The sequence below is a fragment of the Orcinus orca genome, chromosome 11, assembly GCF_937001465.1.
Source record: "Orcinus orca chromosome 11, mOrcOrc1.1, whole genome shotgun sequence".
NCBI lineage: Eukaryota > Metazoa > Chordata > Mammalia > Artiodactyla > Delphinidae > Orcinus > Orcinus orca.
This window is the reverse complement of record NC_064569.1, coordinates 95,332,432-95,350,745: the sequence shown is the minus strand read 5'-3', so window position 1 is coordinate 95,350,745 and position 18,314 is coordinate 95,332,432. Positions and strand designations below refer to the sequence as shown.

General features: G+C 40.4%; 1 protein-coding gene across 1 annotated transcript in view; it reads right to left on the bottom strand.

Annotated features, from left to right (window-relative positions):
• Positions 1 to 18,314, bottom strand: part of EP300 (E1A binding protein p300) — a 74,363-nt gene that overhangs the window by 45,273 nt on the left and 10,776 nt on the right. The window contains exon 2 of the mRNA XM_004279520.4: positions 5,443 to 6,080. Within this exon, the coding sequence (XP_004279568.2) occupies positions 5,443 to 6,080 (638 nt within the window). The remainder of the gene's footprint in view (positions 1 to 5,442; positions 6,081 to 18,314) is intronic.

Sequence of the window (18,314 nt, the reverse complement as noted above, 5' to 3'; positions counted from 1 at the left end):
AGTAAGTTTCGGGAATTCCCTGGCAGTCCAGTGATTAGGACTCCACATTCCCAATGCAAGGGGGCACAGGTTCGATCCTTGGTCGTGGAACTAAGATCCCACATGCTGTGCAGTATGGCCAAAAAGAAAAAAGAAAAAAAAGTAAGTTTTTTCCTGTGTTTATGTAAGTCCATGTGGAACCATCATACTGTATAATGATTAACTTGAACAGAGCATTAATTATTCAAAAACCAAATGTTTTACTGATAACAATGATGCAACTTACAATTCTATCCTTCCACATAAGACCCCACTGTAAGTCAATCATCACCTACTAGGCAAGCACTCAGAATGAAAACTAATGACACTACAGCTACTGTCCAATTAAAAGGAGCCATACTAGATTTCTATATCCTTCTCAGAGAGATCCAATTCTATCGAAGGGTCCTTCAAATTCTGCCTCTAGCCACCCAATCCCCATCATTCCCATGTATACATGCCCACTGTCACTGTCCTAATACAAAGCTCTTCATCACAGCTTTTGTAGACTGTGACTAACAGGTTTTCTTGCCTTCTGTCCTCACTTGGTTTCTACTCATAAAGGGGGAAAACCACGGTATACCAGACCTTTCATGATCTTCATGTGAACTGACTACTTCTCATTGGTATCCTATCTCCTATACCCATTAACTTGCAAACCTGAGAGCATCATGCTTCTTGAATCGCCAGCATTTGCTTAAGATTTTCCCTTTCCCTACAACTAGGCAGTTGAGTGGCACACCCTCCTTTCCTATTTTTTACTCCTGAATGCTAACGTGTAAAGGAAATAAAATATTAAATTCGCAAAGAGGCAGGAATGATGATAGGGAACGAGACTGAGGGAAGTGGCACAGTGTGGGTGAAAGCATAAAAAAATGAGGCAGCATGAATGGGAAGCATCCAGAGTAAAAAATTTATTCAGTCTCCAATAACTGGAATTTCCTACGTGAATCTGGCCAGAAAATCAAATACAAAAACAGGCTTAAATGCAAAGTTCAGGTTTCTTTTGGTAGTTTCCAATGTGGCTGGGAGTGCTGCTGCTACATATTGCTTTTTTTTTTTGCGGTACGCGGGCCTCTCACTGTTGTGGCCTCTCCCGTTGCGGAGCACAGGCTCCGGACGCACAGGCTCAGCGGCCATGGCTCACGGGCCCAGCCGCTCCGCGGCATGTGGGATCTTCCTGGACTGGGGTACGAACCCGTGTCCCCTGCATCAGCAGGCGGACTGTCAACCACTGCGCCACCAGGGAAGCCCTACATATTGCTTTTAAAGTACTAATATTTATACTAATATAGTCCCAATAGTATGCTCACCTACACCTGGAGGAGTATTTTACTTGTATTTCTTATTAGCATGGAAATTCATGGTAGACATAAAACGAAAGCCATTTAAGAGTCCATAATTTATATAGATAAAATGCTGGGATTTGTAAGATGCCTTGATGTCTCCTGTTAATAAGCTAATACCTTCATCAAACACATCCTAGTAGAATCTGGTCCTTCACACATTTGTTCACATGGATATTGCCTTGACTGCCTACACTAACCGAGTTTCAACCAATTCCTGACATTGCTTGTTCCCTCAGTCACAATGCATTACCTAGAAACTCCAAGTTCACTCTGTAGCAGACTACGGTCTCAAATATACAGATTGCACTAACTGCGGGTCAGCTGGCAGTAATTCACTCCTGACACTTCTGGTCACTCTGACCAACAAAGACTCTCTCAGGCTTTTTGTTTACCTATCTCCCTCAGAGTTCTGCTGTCAGTGTTAGAAAATGAAATGCAACCAACCCCCCCCCCCCACCGCTACCCTTTCTATTTACCCACCCCCCACTACTCCCCCGCGAAATAGAATAGGAAGGGAATATACTGTACTTAATTTCTGCTACACTGTAGTTAGTTATTTGATCTTGTTCCCTTCTCTATAGCTAATGGGATCCAGATGTCCAACTAGTTAACTACCACCTACCTGAACAGCAGCGATACAGATCTCCACCTAAACTGAAAAGGCAGAGGACCAGGAAGCCACAGTCCTAGGCAACTAAAACCAAAGGGCCTGCAGGGGACTATTTTATCTTTCTTTAAAAATAAATCTGACACTACAGGTTGTTTCTTAGTGTTCAATACATTAAAAGGAACACAGGAACACATAAGACACACCATGGTACCAAACACTGACAAATAAAAAAGTAGTGCCCAATATACAACAAATATAACAGTTTAGGAACATTTAACATAGGGACAAAAATCCCTTAATAAGACTTGCAGGCATCAACAGTAGTGCACACCGATACTAAATGTGAAAATGTGACTCTGTGATTCACCAAATAATAACAAATTAAACAACATCCTGACATGTCCTCCAGCCTATCAGATTTGATAAATACATCTATATCCAAGTCATTCGCCAGGCACTATGTTAACCATGGCAGGGGCAGGGCAGCACGTACAATGATAAACAAGGAAGACTACAGGGATCTCTCAGAACAGAACTGACAACCAATCTTAAACGTTTTCTAGACTCAGTCCTATTACTCTTATACCACTGCCTTAGTTTAGGGGGGCGTCATCACCCCACAGGGACTATTTTTCAAATTGATACTGTACACCTAAAACCACACCCATCTAGATCGTAAATTTGGGAATAAGATCCTCCGCTTTAGAACCCATCAGGATATGGCATTAAGATCTGTCTTTTTCTCTCTCAACATGGATTATTCCTCCCTGCCTTATACTTAATACCCTCTTAACTGGCTCTTCCTACCTGCTTCACTCCTTGCCTATCCAAGAACACACAAGAAAGACAAAGATGCAACATATCAATCACTGCTCTTACTTTAAAATTTATAGGTTAAACACTCTTTAATATCACATGCCAAAGCGCATCACAAACTGATGTTAATTTTAAGAGAAGAGCTCCAAAAGTAACAATTTACATCAACTTTCAAATATAAAATATAGGTGGGATTTCCTTGTTTCATTTAAAACAAGGAAATATTTTAATAATTAAGTTTTTATATTTGAATTGCCCCTTTCCATGAAAATATAAGCTCCACAGGTACAGGGATTTTTGTCTGATTAATTTACTGCTATATATCCAGTCCCTGAAACAATGTTGATACAGAAATTTGTGATTTAGATTAGAAGTAGGACAGTGCCCCACTCTCAACCTAGGCCTTCTCCCAATGTGCCTTTCCTTCCTTTATTTTTCTTCACAGCACTTACCTGGAACACTATGAATTTATATCTTATGTGTACACTAGAAAGTAAGTTCCGGGCTTCCCTGGTGGAGCAGTGGTTAAGAATCTGCCTGCCAACGCAGGGGGCATGGGTTCGAGCCCTGGTCCGGGAAGATCCCACATGCCGCGGAGCAACTAAGCCCGTGCGCCACAACTACTGAGCCTGCACTCTATAGAGCCCACGAGCCACAACTACTGAAGCCCAATGTGCCTAGAGCCCGTGCTCCGCAACAAGAGAAGCCACTGCAATGAGAAGCCCGCGCACTGCAACAAAGAGTAGCCCCCGCTTGCTGCAACTAGAGAAAGCCGGCACGCAGCAATGAAGACCCAACGCGGCCAAAAATAAATAAAATAAATTTATATATATATATATAAAAAGAAAGTAAGTTCCATGAAGTGAGTTTATTCACTGCTCTATCTTCAGCATCAAAGCTAGGACTCGGGGCTTCCCTGGTGGCGCAGTGGTTGAGAGTCCGCCTGCCGATGCAGGGGACATGGGTTCGTGCCCCGGTCCGGGAACATCCCACATGCCACGGAGCGGCTGGGCCCGTGAGCCATGGCCACTGAGCCTGCACGTCTGGAGCCTGTGCTCCGCAACGGGAGAGGCCACAACAGTGAGAGGCCCGCGTACAGCAAAAAAAAAAAAAAAAAAAGCAAGCTAGGACTCAGTAAATATTTGTTCAATCAGTGAAACTTTCAATGTCTGTCATCCCTGTCCCCCCACCCCCCATATAAACATCAGGAGGGCAGGGACTCTTCACAGGCAGGTTCCTAGAAATCTAGAAGAGGTACCTAATAAATATTCTACCTTCTTGTTTCTGGTTCTCACTCCAAGTGTTCTAAGTAAACCACATCAAAACAGCAACATAAAAGTGCCAGAAAGGGAGAACCTATAGAGTAGATAGTGATGCCAAACAGAATTTTTTCCTAAGTCAAGATGTCAATATTCTTTATCCTGTAGCAAAAAAAAAATATTTAAGGGCTTTCATTTATCTACATGTGACCTCAGTGCCCCCACTCCCAATTCATCCGTGTGTCTTCATTTCATCCTTGAACTCTCACCATCATTATTCTCAGGAATATAGAAGTCCCAATGCCTGCTCAAATTATTCCTCTTACAGAGCAAGCTTGCTCCTGACTCCTTGTGAAAATCTCTCCCATCTCTAGTATCACCTTCCAAGCGAAGCCATCTCTTTCATTCAACAAGTATTTACTAACTACATGCCAGGCACTGGCAACCATAGTGTGATACCATTTTAAGAAAAAGGAATAAAATGTGTATGAAAAATATGGTGGAATAAACATCCAACATATGCTTATAACATCTTAATTATACATACAGAGTACACATTTAAAAGGTTTTTAAAAATATATTTAGCATTCTCTACTTAATAAGGCTAAGAAAGTAGGCTTTTTAAAAAAGAAAAGGCTTTCGGACTTCCCTGGCAGTCCAGTGGTTAGGACTCCGCGCTTCCACTGCAGGGGGCATGGGTTCGATCCCTGGTCAGGGAACAGAAGATGGAGCAAGAGAGCCAACACAGCACTCAGGATAGGCCCAGGGATGGGGAAGGCCAAGAGAACAATTCACACCGCATGGCCCCTCTATGAAACACAAAACCTATTTTTCTCTAAACCTTTCAAATAACAGCCAAAATCAGGATAACTGGAAGACCTGGAATGTTGGTTGAGGCTTTATAGTAAACTAATGCATCTTAATTTCCATCAACCGTTAAGAAAAAAAAATAACACATCTCTTAAAAAACAGGGACATCCCAAGCAATCTTCAGGTAGACAAATAAAGTCTACCTGAAGATAATATAATGCTGGCTATCTCAAAACTGTGTTTTTTTTTTTTTAAGGAAGGCTATGAAGGCTAAAATGAGATGAATTAGAAATGAAATGAAAATATTCTAATACTTGTGCCACAGGGAACAGGAATTAGCTGGCAATCATTTGTTAAAAAAAAAAAAAAGTATTACTTACATTTAATATAAGAGCTTCATAAAACTTGTGACAACACAGTAGATCCCTGGCATATAATATGTGGGAAATGATACATGATGTAAGAAGATTAAACATGAACAGTAAAGAATAAATGAATAACTGACCTCAAGCCCTCCTCCTCCATCACTGGAGCACTGAAAAACATACTGACGGTACACAGAAACCAGAACTGCACTTACCTTAAGAGGCTGGGGCCCTCTCAATCCTGTTTGTCCTCCCATCTGGGGAGAGCCTTGCTGCAGTGGCTCAGTCATTAAGTTGCCAGCATTTCCCATGCCTGGGTTTGGGTACTGCATATTAGGTCGCCCCCGGCCTGCTCCAATTGAACCGTTCATGACTTGATTAGGCATCATCCCTTGTCCATTGCCTGCAGTCAACATTCCAGGATTCATGCCAGCATTCATCCCTGTGTTCATTCCCATGCCAGGCTGATTTACTGGACTGTTCATCATACCTGTTGCAGATGGTGTGGGACCCTGATTTGGTCCACTAGTGCCCATCCCCATGTTGGGGGAAGTCAAGCCTGCCTGTGCCATTGGGCTTTTGACCATGCTATTTATCAAACTTAATCCAGGACTGTTCTGTTGGGCCTGGCTGGCCATGCCTTGGCCTGGGCCACTAACCCCCATGTTGAGGTTAGGGGAACTACCAGAACGTAGCAATTCTGACAGTTGTTTATGTTTAGAGGCTGCATCTTGTACCATGCCAAGGCTCGTCTGAAGCTGACTAATATCACCACCATTGGTTAGTCCCAATTCTGTAGAGTTGATTAATTCATCTGGTAAGTCGTGCTCCAAGTCAAATAGAGAGCCAAAATCTAAAAACAAAGAGGAAAGGTAAAGGTTAAAGTATGACAGAGTCAAAATTACAAAGTTCTCTATACTTTGTTCTTGATAAGCATTAAATATCATTTCTAAACCTCACTCCATGGAATACTATTTTTATTAGTTTTTCATATTATACTAAAAAAAAGGTGTTTTATATATATATATAAATATATATAAATTATTGTCATGCCAACAAGTTTGAACACTTATAGACTGTACCTAAAACAAGACCAGAGAAAAGGGGAATACATCTTACATGGGGGGAACACACACCCATTACATGAGTTGCCAAAAGTTTGTACTGACAGTCATGCAAAAGATACAAAATTAAGTTGTGTACCAGACTTCCCTGGTGACACAGTGGTTAAGAATCCCCCTGCTGGGCTTCCCTGGTGGTCGAGAGTCCGCCTGCCGATGCAGGGGACACGGGTTCGTGCCCCCGTCCAGGAAGATCCCACATGCTGTGGAGGCGCTGGGCCCGTGAGCCATGGCCACTGAGCCTGCGCGTCTGGAGCCTGTGCTCCGCAACGGGAGAGGCCACAACAGTGAGAGGCCCGCATACCGCAACAAAGAGTAGCCCCTGCTCGAGGCAACCAGAGAAAGCCCACGCACAGCAACGAAGACCCAAAGCAATAAAAAATAGATTAAAAAGAAAAAAGGTGTATACTATTCCAGAATTCCTTAGAAGAGCTTAAAATAACTTATCTACACACAAAATAAATTCAGAACAAAAGATTTAAAATATAATAATAATAAAAAAAGACAACTGATAAAAAAGATCTCCCCTTTGTAAACCATTCAGTGTAAGCTCCAGGAAGACAGGAGCTGCTTACCACTTTACCAAATTCCCATCACACAGTGCCTGCTACAAAGCTGAATGAATTTGCTTTGACCTGACTTCAGACTACAGATTAGTTTTCCTTAACCAAAATCTAGCTGAACAGGATACAAAACCATGCCTCTAGATTCTTCAACAACTGACAAACCACTACCATTCCACCTCTGCCCCATCCCTGAGAAAGAGGATGCAAAAATTATGGATTAACCTAGGTTTCTCATCCTTGGCACTATTAAACATTCTAGGCTGGATAATTCTTTGGGGAGAGGGGGAGATTGCCCTATGCACTGTAAGATACTCAGCAAATCCCTGGTCTCTCCTCTTAATACCAGTAGTAGCTCTAACCCATTTGTGACATCAAAAATGTCTCCATATATCACCAAATGTTCCCTGGAGGTGCAAAATTGTCCCTTGGTCGACCTGTTGACAGTACTAACTCATTATACAGATTGAGGTGTTTTGAGTTTTAATTCTCCAAGTAGTTTTAACATTAAAAGGACACTTCTGGGTATTTAAAAATTAAATATATTTGAATCTATAACTGATAATCCTATTAAAAATAACCCATCCATCAAAGACAAGATACCACTCTAATAATGATCGTGTTGGTCCAATTACCCTTGGTTCATAAGTGCAATTCTTCCTCTATGTGTCCTTCCTGTTCTTTTGCATTCTATCATGGCACTGAAATTAACATGTGTGTCTATATTTCTCTCCTCCTCTCCTGCCATCTCTTCCCCATCACCACCCCTCACCCCACCTATGCACCCAGACTGTAACTCCGGGAATAACATGTTTTACCACTTACATACCAACTCCTTGCCTAATGCCCAATAGAGATAAGCAACTGGTCATATTTTAGTTGAACTGAATTATACCCCAGGATCTCAGGACATGATTTAGAGTCCAGATTTTTACAGAATTATTCAATTCCTTTGGAAAAATCATGTGCCCCTCCATCATAAAAATAAAATGTCTTATGAATAGTTGTGGAATATGAATAAGGTTTCAAATAAAATTTACCTGACATCACTACTCAAAAGGCAACTGCTTAATATCAATATAATGATATATTTCCTTCATTATTTCCTATTTACGTAATTCACAATACTGGAATCATATACACTTTTAAATAAATAAATAAAATTTATTTATTTATTTATTTATTTTTGGCTGTGTTGGGTCTTCATTGCTGCGCACCGGCTTTCTCTAGTTGCGGCGAGTGGGGGCTGCTCTTAGTTGCGGTGCGTGGGCTTCTCATTGCGGTGGCTTCTCATCACTGAGCACGGGCTCTAGGCGCGCGGGCTTCAGTAGTTGTGGTACGTGCCTCAGTAGTTGTGGTTCGCAGGCTCTAGAGCGCAGGCTCAATAGTTGTGGCACACAGGCTTAGTTGCTCCGCAGCATGTGGGATCTTCCCGGGCCAGGGCTCGAACCTGTGTCCCCTGCATTGGCAGGCGGATTCTTAACCACTGTGCCACCAGGGAAGTCCCCATATATACTTTTAAGCAATTTTGCATTCTACTTTCCCCCTGGAGTATACAAGGAAACATTCCATCATCAGCATATTTTTAGTGTTAAACATTTAGGAAAAAATAAAAATAATCTCTACCTATTTAGAAACTTAAAAAATACACATGGGGTATTCCCTGGCAGTCCATTGGTTAGGACTCTGTGCTTTCACTGCTGAGAGCCTGGGTTCAATCCCTGGTCAGGGAACTAAAATCCCACAAGCCATACAGCACAGCCAAGAAAAAAAAAATAATAAAATAAAATAAATCAAAAATACACAGGGACTTCCCTGGTGGCACAGTGGTTAAGACTCTGTGCTCCCAACACAGGGGGGGCCCGGGTCCAATCCCTGGTCAGGGAACTAGATCCTACATACATGCCACAACTAAGAGTTCACAAACAACAACTAAGGAGCCCACATGCCACAACCAAGGAGCCGGTGAGCTGCAACTATAGAAGCCCGCCTGCCACAACTAAGACCCAGTGCAACCAAATAAATAATATTTAAAAAATTAATCAAAAATCAAAAATCAAAATACACACATACGTAAGTGATAAAGGAGAAATCACAAACTGAGAAATAATAAAAATACTACATTTCAAAACTTAAAGGTTTATGTTAGAAAATAAAGCTTGAAATTAACAAGTATCCAAGTTATTATGTTAAAAAACAGTAAGAAGAAGATGATCAAATATAAAAGCAATTAAAAAAATAGAAAAATGGAGATAGAACTGAGAGGTTATTAACAAGATCAGAATTTGGTTCCTTGAAAAGAGTAATAAAAGATAAACTTCTGGGAAAGTTAAGGAAAAAAGACAATAAAAAGAGAAAGTGGTCCTACTAATCAATTTCACACAAAAAAACTGAAGAAAGAAAAATGAATAAATTCCTCATAAAATACTCAATAGGGCTTCCCTGGTGGCACAGTGGTTGAGAGTCTGCCTGCCGATGCAGGGGACACGGTTTCGTGCCCCGGTCTGGGAAGATCCCACATGCTGCGGAGTGGCTGGGCCCGTGAGCCATGGCCACTGAGCCTGCGCGTCGGGAGAGGCCACAACAATGAGAGGCCCGCGTACCGCAAAAATAAAAAATAAAATAAAATAAAATACTCAATAAACTTCAATTAAAAAGAAATTATATAGGATAAGTGTCCTAGCTTCTCCAACAAATCAATGGCATAAAAGGGGGAAGGAAAAAAAAAAAGAGAGAGAATGAGAGAAGCTGTTATCATTCAACAACCAAACATACCTCGTTTGGATCCTGATTCAAACTAACTGGAAATACATTTTAAGAGAATCAGGATAATACAGACTGAATAGTGGGTAATATTAAGAAATTATTAATTTTGTTAGGTATGACAATAGCATAGTTAAGTTAAAATAAGTCCTAAGAGACATATATTTAAGTATTTCTACTGAAATGACAAGTCCGGGATTTGCTTTTAAAAACTCCAGCAGAAAAAAAAAGGGTGTGTGGGGGGGTGGTGGACAAAATGATCAGTAACTTGTAGTAATAGGCACATAAGAGTTCTTTCTACTGTTCTACTAAATTGAATTATCTCATTTAAAAAACTTTAAAAGGAGACAGAGAAAACCTGAATAATCCTATTACTATTAAAGACTTATTGGTTAATTTTTCCCATTAAGACCAGAACTAAATATTTTTACAGGCATGTCCTACTGAACTTTCAAGGAAAAGACAATTCAAGCTTATACAAACACTTCTAGAAAATAGAAATACTCTGAAAACCACATATGGCCAGTAAAAGAAAAGGAAGTCATGAACACAGAAGCAAGAATCCTTTAAAAAAAAAAAGAGAGAGAGAGAAAAGAAAAAAAAGAAAGAAAAAAAAACGAAGAGCAAATCAAGTTTATCAGTGTTTTATAGATGTAATATCATGATCGAGTTGGGATCATCTCAGGAATCCAGAAGGAGGGGGTTAGCATATTCACTGTAGTAACAAAGGAGAAAGAAAACATTATATCTATCTCAATGACTATAATAAAAGCACTGGCTAAAAGTCAATACCCAATCACAATTTTTTTTTTTTTTTGTGGCTGCATTGGGTCTTCGTTGCTGCACATGGACTTTCTCTATTCTCTAGTTGGAGTGACCAGGGGCTACCCTTCCTTGTGGTGCACAGGTTTCTCACTGTGGTGGCTTCTTCTTGCTGTGGAGCACAGGCTCTAGGCACGTGGGCTGCTTCAGTAGTTGTGGCACACAGTCCCTAGAACAGGGGTGCTTCAGTAGTTGCGGCCACAGGCTTAGTTGCTCCGTGGCTGCAACTACTGAGCCTGCGCTCTCGAGCCTGAGAGCCGCAACTACTGAGCCCGTGCTCCACAACAAGAGAAGCCACAATGATAAGAAGTCTGTGCACTGCAATGAAGAGTAGCCCCTGGTCACTCTAACTAGAGAAAGTCCATGCGCAGCAACGAAGACCCAATGCAGCCAAAAATAAATTAATTAATTAAAAAAAAAAAAACTGATGGGAAGAAGGATATATGTATATGTATAACTGAATCACTTTGCTGTACACCTGAAACTAACACAACAGTGTAAATCAACTATACTCCAATATAAAATAAAAATTAAAACAAACAAACAAAAAATGATGGGGCTTCCCTGGTGGCGCAGTGGTTGAGAGTCCGCCTGCTGATGCAGGGGACACGCGTTTGTGCCTCGGTCCGGGAGGATCCCACATGCCGCGGAGCGGCTCGGCCCATGAGCCATGGCCGCTGAGCCTGTGCGTCCGGAGCCTGTGCTCCGCAACAGGAGAGGCCACAACAGTGAGAGGCCTGCGTACCGACAAAAAAAAAAAATGATGGGAACTTCCTTAAACTGATAAAAAGGTCTCTTCCAAAACCTAAAAACTGACAGCAAATATGGATAATGGACCAACATTAAAAGTAGCCTCTTTAGCATCGAAACAAGACAAAGATACCCATAACAACCACTTCTATTCAGTGTGAACTAGAGTCTCTAGCCAAAGAAATAATATAAGAAACACTCATGAGTCAAGATTGAAAAGGAAGAGACACAACTTATTGTATGCAAATGATTTAACTGTCAACATGGAAAACCCAAGGCAAAGAAGTAGAAATAGTGAGAGGGTAGCCAGGTGATTGAACATACCACAAATACAGACAAATTAAATTGCACTTCTATACATGAGCAAAAAATGATTAGAAATAAGTTTTAAAAACACAATAGGGGAAAAAAGATCTGACAACGTTATTAGAAAATATGTGTAAACTGTGAAACTAAAGACCACTTAAACAGGACTTCCCTGGTGGTGCAATGGTTAAGAATCTGCCTGCCAATGCAGGGGACAGGGGTTCGAGCCCTGGTCCAGGAAGATCCCACAGGCCGCAGAGCAACTAAGCCCGCGTGCCTAGACCCCATGCTCTGCAACAAAAGAAACCACCGCAATGATAAACCCACATACCAAAACAAAGAGCAGCCCCTGTTCACCACAACTAGAGAAAGCCTGCGTGCAGCAATGAAGACCCAAAGCAGTCAAAAAAAGACCACCTAAATAAATAAAATAACATCACAAAATCACAAGTGTCTGGATACAAACCCTCAATGTTATATAAAGACTTCAATGCTTCCCCAATATTGATCTAGATTCAATGCAATGCCAATCAAAATTCTAATAGTTTGGACTTCCCTGGTGGTGCAGTGGTTATTCATCCCCCTGCCAATGCAGGCGACAAGGGTTCGATCCCTGGTCCGGGAAGATCCCACATGCTGTGGAGCAACTAAGCCTGTGCACCACAACTACTGAGCCTGCATTCTAGAGCCTGCGAGCTACAACTACTGAGCCTGCATGTCTAGAGCCCGTGCTCCGCAACAAGAGAAGCCACTGCAATGAGAAGCCTGCGCACCGCAACAAAGTGTCACCCCCACTTGCCTCAACTAGAGAAAGCCCGTGTGCAGCAACGAAGACCCAACATGGCAATCAATCAATCAATAAATTCTAACAGTTTTTCAAAGAACCAGACAAGATGATTCTAAAGAACCTAGTTTCCACCTCTGTGTAACAGGAAAAGTACCCACTTCACAGGTTATTTGTGAGAATTCAATGAGTTAATATAAGTAATTGGAACAGTGCCTGGCATATATTAAGCACTATGAAAATGTTACCTCTATTATTATTTAGTGGAATCATCACTCTATTAGGAGATAAGACTAGCTCATAATAATAAGAACAATTTTTTTTCAGGCACTTTCAATGTGTCAGGCATTGTCTCTGTGGCTCCTCAATAACTGTATTATTCTCATTAATCCTCTAACAACTTCAGAAGTAGTTAACAGCCACATATATAGAGTCCATTGAGGAAAAATCAACTTCAGTAATACCAAAGTCTTACTCCAGGCTCTAGTCTTGAGGATTTTAATTTAACCTGTACTACAGCCAAATCTGCTGCACTTGGTTGTTGTTTCATGTTTATTATGCAAAACATTTAACATCTCATTACAAGGTTAGGCTCCATTATGAAGCAGACAGGAAGGCTGGCATTGGTAGACCTTGACAATAAAGGTTATAGGGTTGTTTTTTAATGGCAATTCTGTATTTTCAACAGACTTAATTGTAGTGTCCACTACAAAAGATCCACTCAGGTTTCAACTCAAAGACAGATTCAAATACTATTTCCTAAGATGGCTCACTTTGTTACAACCTCAACTATGCACTTTGTATCTTCTATCTTTTGTTATAGCTAAGTATTTGTGTGCACCTTACTTCTTTAGCAAATCATAAGTATTTGAAAGATAAGGGTCTCATTTAACAGATATTTACATTTCCCATAGCACCTAGCACATGCTCAAGGAGTAAATTTGATAATAAACATTTCCAGCAATTCTGCAATTGCATACTATAATTATTTTTATCTGATTGGCAGTTCACAAATCTATAAAAGTTCTCTTAACCTTTCCTTAAAACTTGTAATTTTCAATGACTATATTAATTAGATTTGGAAGATTATATAAAAAATCATATATACTTTGACCCATGATTAAGCAGACCTTATTATTTCATTTGATATCACTGACTGTCATTATCACTCCTAAGCTGTTATGATTGTGCCTCGAAGTTCTGGACATTTACGATTCCTAAATGCCATCAGCCATCACTGGTATCTAACCTGGCACAGCTCAAAGGGTCCAAGTACCTGGATTTACACCCAATTCTACAAGCTGACTTCATTTACCAGTTACTTTCCAAATGTGAGCTCATGTTACTTCTTCTATCAGAAGGCAGTAAAACTTATTCTACTTCCTTCATGGAGTTGTTTTAAGAACCAATGAGATGGGTCTTAAATATTTTAATAGATTCTAAAGCATATAAATTATGCATCTATAAAAAATGTGTAAATTTATTAACCCCCTTTTTAAAAGTTATATACACCAGGTGGGACAGAGCAAAGGATCCGTTAGGATCATCTAGTAGTGTTTATTTGGAAACACAGACAGAATAAAAAGCAGAACCATATTGGGTGAGGAGGAATTGGGAGAATGAAGATGGATTTTCCTCAGGCTTCTTAGAACACTGCCCCTCCCAGGGAGGGCCCAAGTTTGAAAATTACTGATTCTCTCATATTATAGATGCAGTAACTGATGCATCACTAGCTTCCCTAAGATTGTACTATTTTGTTATTGAGTATGGACTCTATTATAAAGTCCCTGGATCCCAGCAGAATATTCTTTCTATGTAAGTAAGCAAACAGACTTCATTTTTAGCAGCTGTTTTAGATTATTCAACATTATGAGAACTATAACTTTTCTAAACATTTTTAAACTGAGAAAACAATTTTTTAAACAAAATTTAAGTATTTCCAGACTAAGAAAAACTACTCGAACTGTAAATAATCAATTCTATACTGGTAGGATTAAGAGTACTAAAGCTCAAAAACCTAATATGTGGATTTTATTTTAGCCATCAAATTTCCAATCTTTCCCCATTAGGTCCTTCTGCAAGGGGCTTCCCAGAAAAAAGCCTGGCCGCAAGCTCACGAGCAGCATATTGGAAAAAGGCTACTAAAAATAAGAGACTATGTATTTAACCAGTTTGTCATAAATAGCAAATAAAACCCAATGGACTAAAACTAGTGGAAAAGCAAGTCTCAAATTAAAAGCAATATGTATGAAGATGCAAGGGAAAAATAATTAGAAATTTAAATGCCATAATTCAAACAAATCCTACTGAACAGTGGGTTTTAGTACTGACCAGCCTCAATCCACCCCTCTTACTAAGCTCCTCAGGTTCTTCCTTTTTGTTCAAGGAAAGGGAAAAAATAAAGGTTCAAATAAATCACCTTCTCAGGCCCCCATCTCAACTTGCTCTTCATAGGGATTAGTTCAGATCAGTTGAATAAAATTTACGTGTTCAACAAATAAAAGAAGCAACCTAGAGGGTCCTACACATAATAGCTTGGGATTTTTACTGTAGAGAGAAAATTGATCTACTAAAGAATTTTAAGCAGAAATATGATATGAACAAATCTGCATTTATTAGAGTCCACTGAAACAAACGAGATGAAGAATAAATTGGACAGACAAATCTAGAGTCAGGGAGACTGGTGAGGAGGCTGCTGCTAAAGAGGCATCAAAGAGGCCAATCAAAAGACTCTGACTAGGGCTTCCCTGGTGGCACAGTGGTTGAGAGTCCGCCTGCCGATGCAGGGGACACGGGTTCGTGCCTCAGTCCGGGAAGATCCCACATGCCGCAGAGCGGCTGGGCCCGTGAGCCATGGCCGCTGAGCCTGCGCATCTGGAGCCTGTGCTCTGCAACGGGAGAGGCCACAGTGGTGAGTAGGCCCGCATACTGCAAAAAAAAAAAAAAAAGACTCTCTGACTAGAGTTAGGGAGTTAAGGAGAGAAAAAAAGAATGACTCCTAAGTTTCTGGCTTGGATAACCTAAGAGTACAGTTATCCATATGGGCAATCAGAGGAATACATGGCAATGTGAGAGAGAAATGTGGAGCTTAAGTCACCATCAGACATTAAAGGGACCACTGGAAATGCCAGTATTTAAGGGACATGATCTTTTTTTTTTTTTTTTAAGGGACATGATCTTAACCTGCAAAGGATGCTAAAATTCAACATTCCCCAGCCCATCCACCAGGAATCCTGGAAATCAGTTTCCAAAAGGAAATGTTAGTGGTGTTCCATGCTCGGCAGAAAATTCACTAAATATAGGTAATAGGAGATATTTAGTAAACTAGGTAACAACAAAAGCCAGACTGCAATGGACTGAGAAGTAGGAAGTAGAAAGTAAATGACAGCGAGTACTTCTTCTAGATATTAAGGTGAGTTCTTACATATTTGATTTGCTGACCCCCCCTTTCTCTTTGATTAGACATTTACAAATCTGAAATTTATCCCATTACTTTTAAACTATCCTATGACAAACATTTCAAGACAGTATCAGAAACAACTTGAAATGAACAAACTCACACTATCTCCAGTAAGACATTTCCTGCTTACTTTCTAAAATATCAACTAATTAACATCATCGGCAGGCTACTTCTACCAAATAGTTTATTGACAAATTCCCATATATGGTTCCCAGATGCTCAAATACAAAATGACTTTGAGTAAAATGTTTCTTCGGGACTTCCCTGGTGGTCCAGTGGTTAAGACTCTGCTCCTACTGCAGGGGGGGCGCAGGTTTGATCCCTGGTCAGGAAACTAAGCTCCTGCATGCAGTGCAGAGCAGCCAAAAAAAGAAAAAAAAAGGAAAGTTTCTTCATCTGAGTGTACATTCAGTCCAAACACGGTGACATGAAATGTGACTGACAGGACAGAATTAAATCTGATTTGAAAAGTTTAGCATAATACATTAGGTTTATCCAATGAACTGTGTATTAGAAATGTGATAATTTAAACAAAAACGAACTTGGATTGAGCATGTGGGAAACTGGTATTGAGTCAAAACATCCTTTCATTATTACATACTGATTCTGTAGGTCACCCTTGTTGTCTTCTTAGTTCTGTGGTCTTCACAGCAGATTTAGCTATATCATCTCTTGTAAAATAAATACTCAACTCACTTAGCCTTTCCAAAAAAATCAAAAGATCAAGACAATTCCACGATACATGAGAAATTACACAAATGTTCCCCACCATGAAATATATAAGTGAAGTATAACCTTCAAAATTAGGATTACTAACAATATAATCCCAAATACTGCACTGAGTATAAACAAAAGATTTTTAAAAGTTACAAACTAGGATGCAGAACTGAAATAATTTTGGCTCAAAATCTAATTCTAGGGCTTCCCTGGTGGCGCAGTGGTTGAGAGTCCGTCTGCTGATGCATGGGACACGGGTTCGTGCCGTGGTCCGGGAAGATCCCACGTGCCACGGAGCGGCTGGGCCCGCGAGCCATGGCCACTGAGCCTGTGCGTCCGGAGCCTGTGCTCCGCAACAGGAGAGGCCACAACAGTGAGAGGCCCGCGTACCGCCAAAAAAAAAAAAAAATCTAATTCTACTGCATAACAGTACCTCTTTCAGTTACAAATTTTTTTCCCATTTAGAAGGCTCAAACATTATTTGCTGAATAAACAGGCTTATTTTTGTACTTCAGGTAAGCTGAATTCAAATAAAAACTCAGTTGGGTTTTAAACTGTGTACATTAAGCAAAATACCCATACGAATTATTCTAAAACTAGTCAATTCTCAAGTATCTGCTTAAAAGACAGAATTCATCCATCAACTCTCCTCCTTTCAGTTAGTTTTCTCTGTGGCATTAAAAATGCTTTTTAAAAAATGAACATTCCAGATCTCAAAACCTTTCTTTCATCCCAGTGGTGAGACCAGAGGACGAGTAGGAACTAGACAAGTGAAGAGTGGAAAAAAGGAGGACAGGTGAACAACTCAAGCTGAGCCACAGCAATTGAAGTAATTCAAAGGAGGGGGAGCCAGGTGAGTGATGAGGTGGGCAGAGATCTGAGATTTAAAAAACTAAGGATTAGAGATGAAAGTCAAATCTACAGAACTCTAATAATTCTTAAAACAGTTTGGCTAGACATGAAAACTATCAATCTCACAAAGATCTCTCCTTATTGGTTTAGGGCACTTCTACTCTTACATTAACTCAGCTGTTTTGGGTGTTTAACAAAGTATGACGTTTTAAAACACCGTGGCCTTTAAAATGAGGCGATTTTGTAAATTTCATGAACTTATCAGGTTAAAATAACCATCCTAACTTTCATCCAGTACTTTATTTCAGAAATGGTATTTAATACTCCGTAGATGAAGCAGAATTAACCTAATCATAAAAAACCCACCTATCAAGGAAGTAAAGGTGCATAAACACTTAAAACTACAATATTGAGTTTGAAGGACACTACGAAAATGTAACGAGGGCTTCCCTGGTGGCACAGTGGTTAAGAATCCACCTGCCAATGCAAGGGACACGGGTCTGAGCCCTGGTCCGGGAAGATCCCACATGCCACGGAGCAACTAAGCCCATGTGCCACAACTACTGAGCCTGCACTCTAGAGCCCACGAGCCACAGCTACTGAAGCCCATGCACCTAGAGCCCGTGCTCCGCAACAAGAGAAGCCACCACAATGAGAAGCCCGCGCACCGCAACGAAGAGTAGCCCCCACTCGCTGCAACTAGAGAAAAGCCTGCGCGCAGCAACGAAGACCCAACGCAGCCAAAAAAACCAAAACCAAAAAACAACTGGTAACAACCTGTGGGTTATATACAAATTTGATCGAAGATGATAATCAATATTAAGTTTCACAGGATCACATAGCTATGCATGTTGGCAGCTGGTGAACTGTGAAAGCTAATAGAGCCAAAGGGCAAAAGTACAGGTTAATTTTCAAAATATGCATTTTAAAAAATTAATTAATTGGTTGA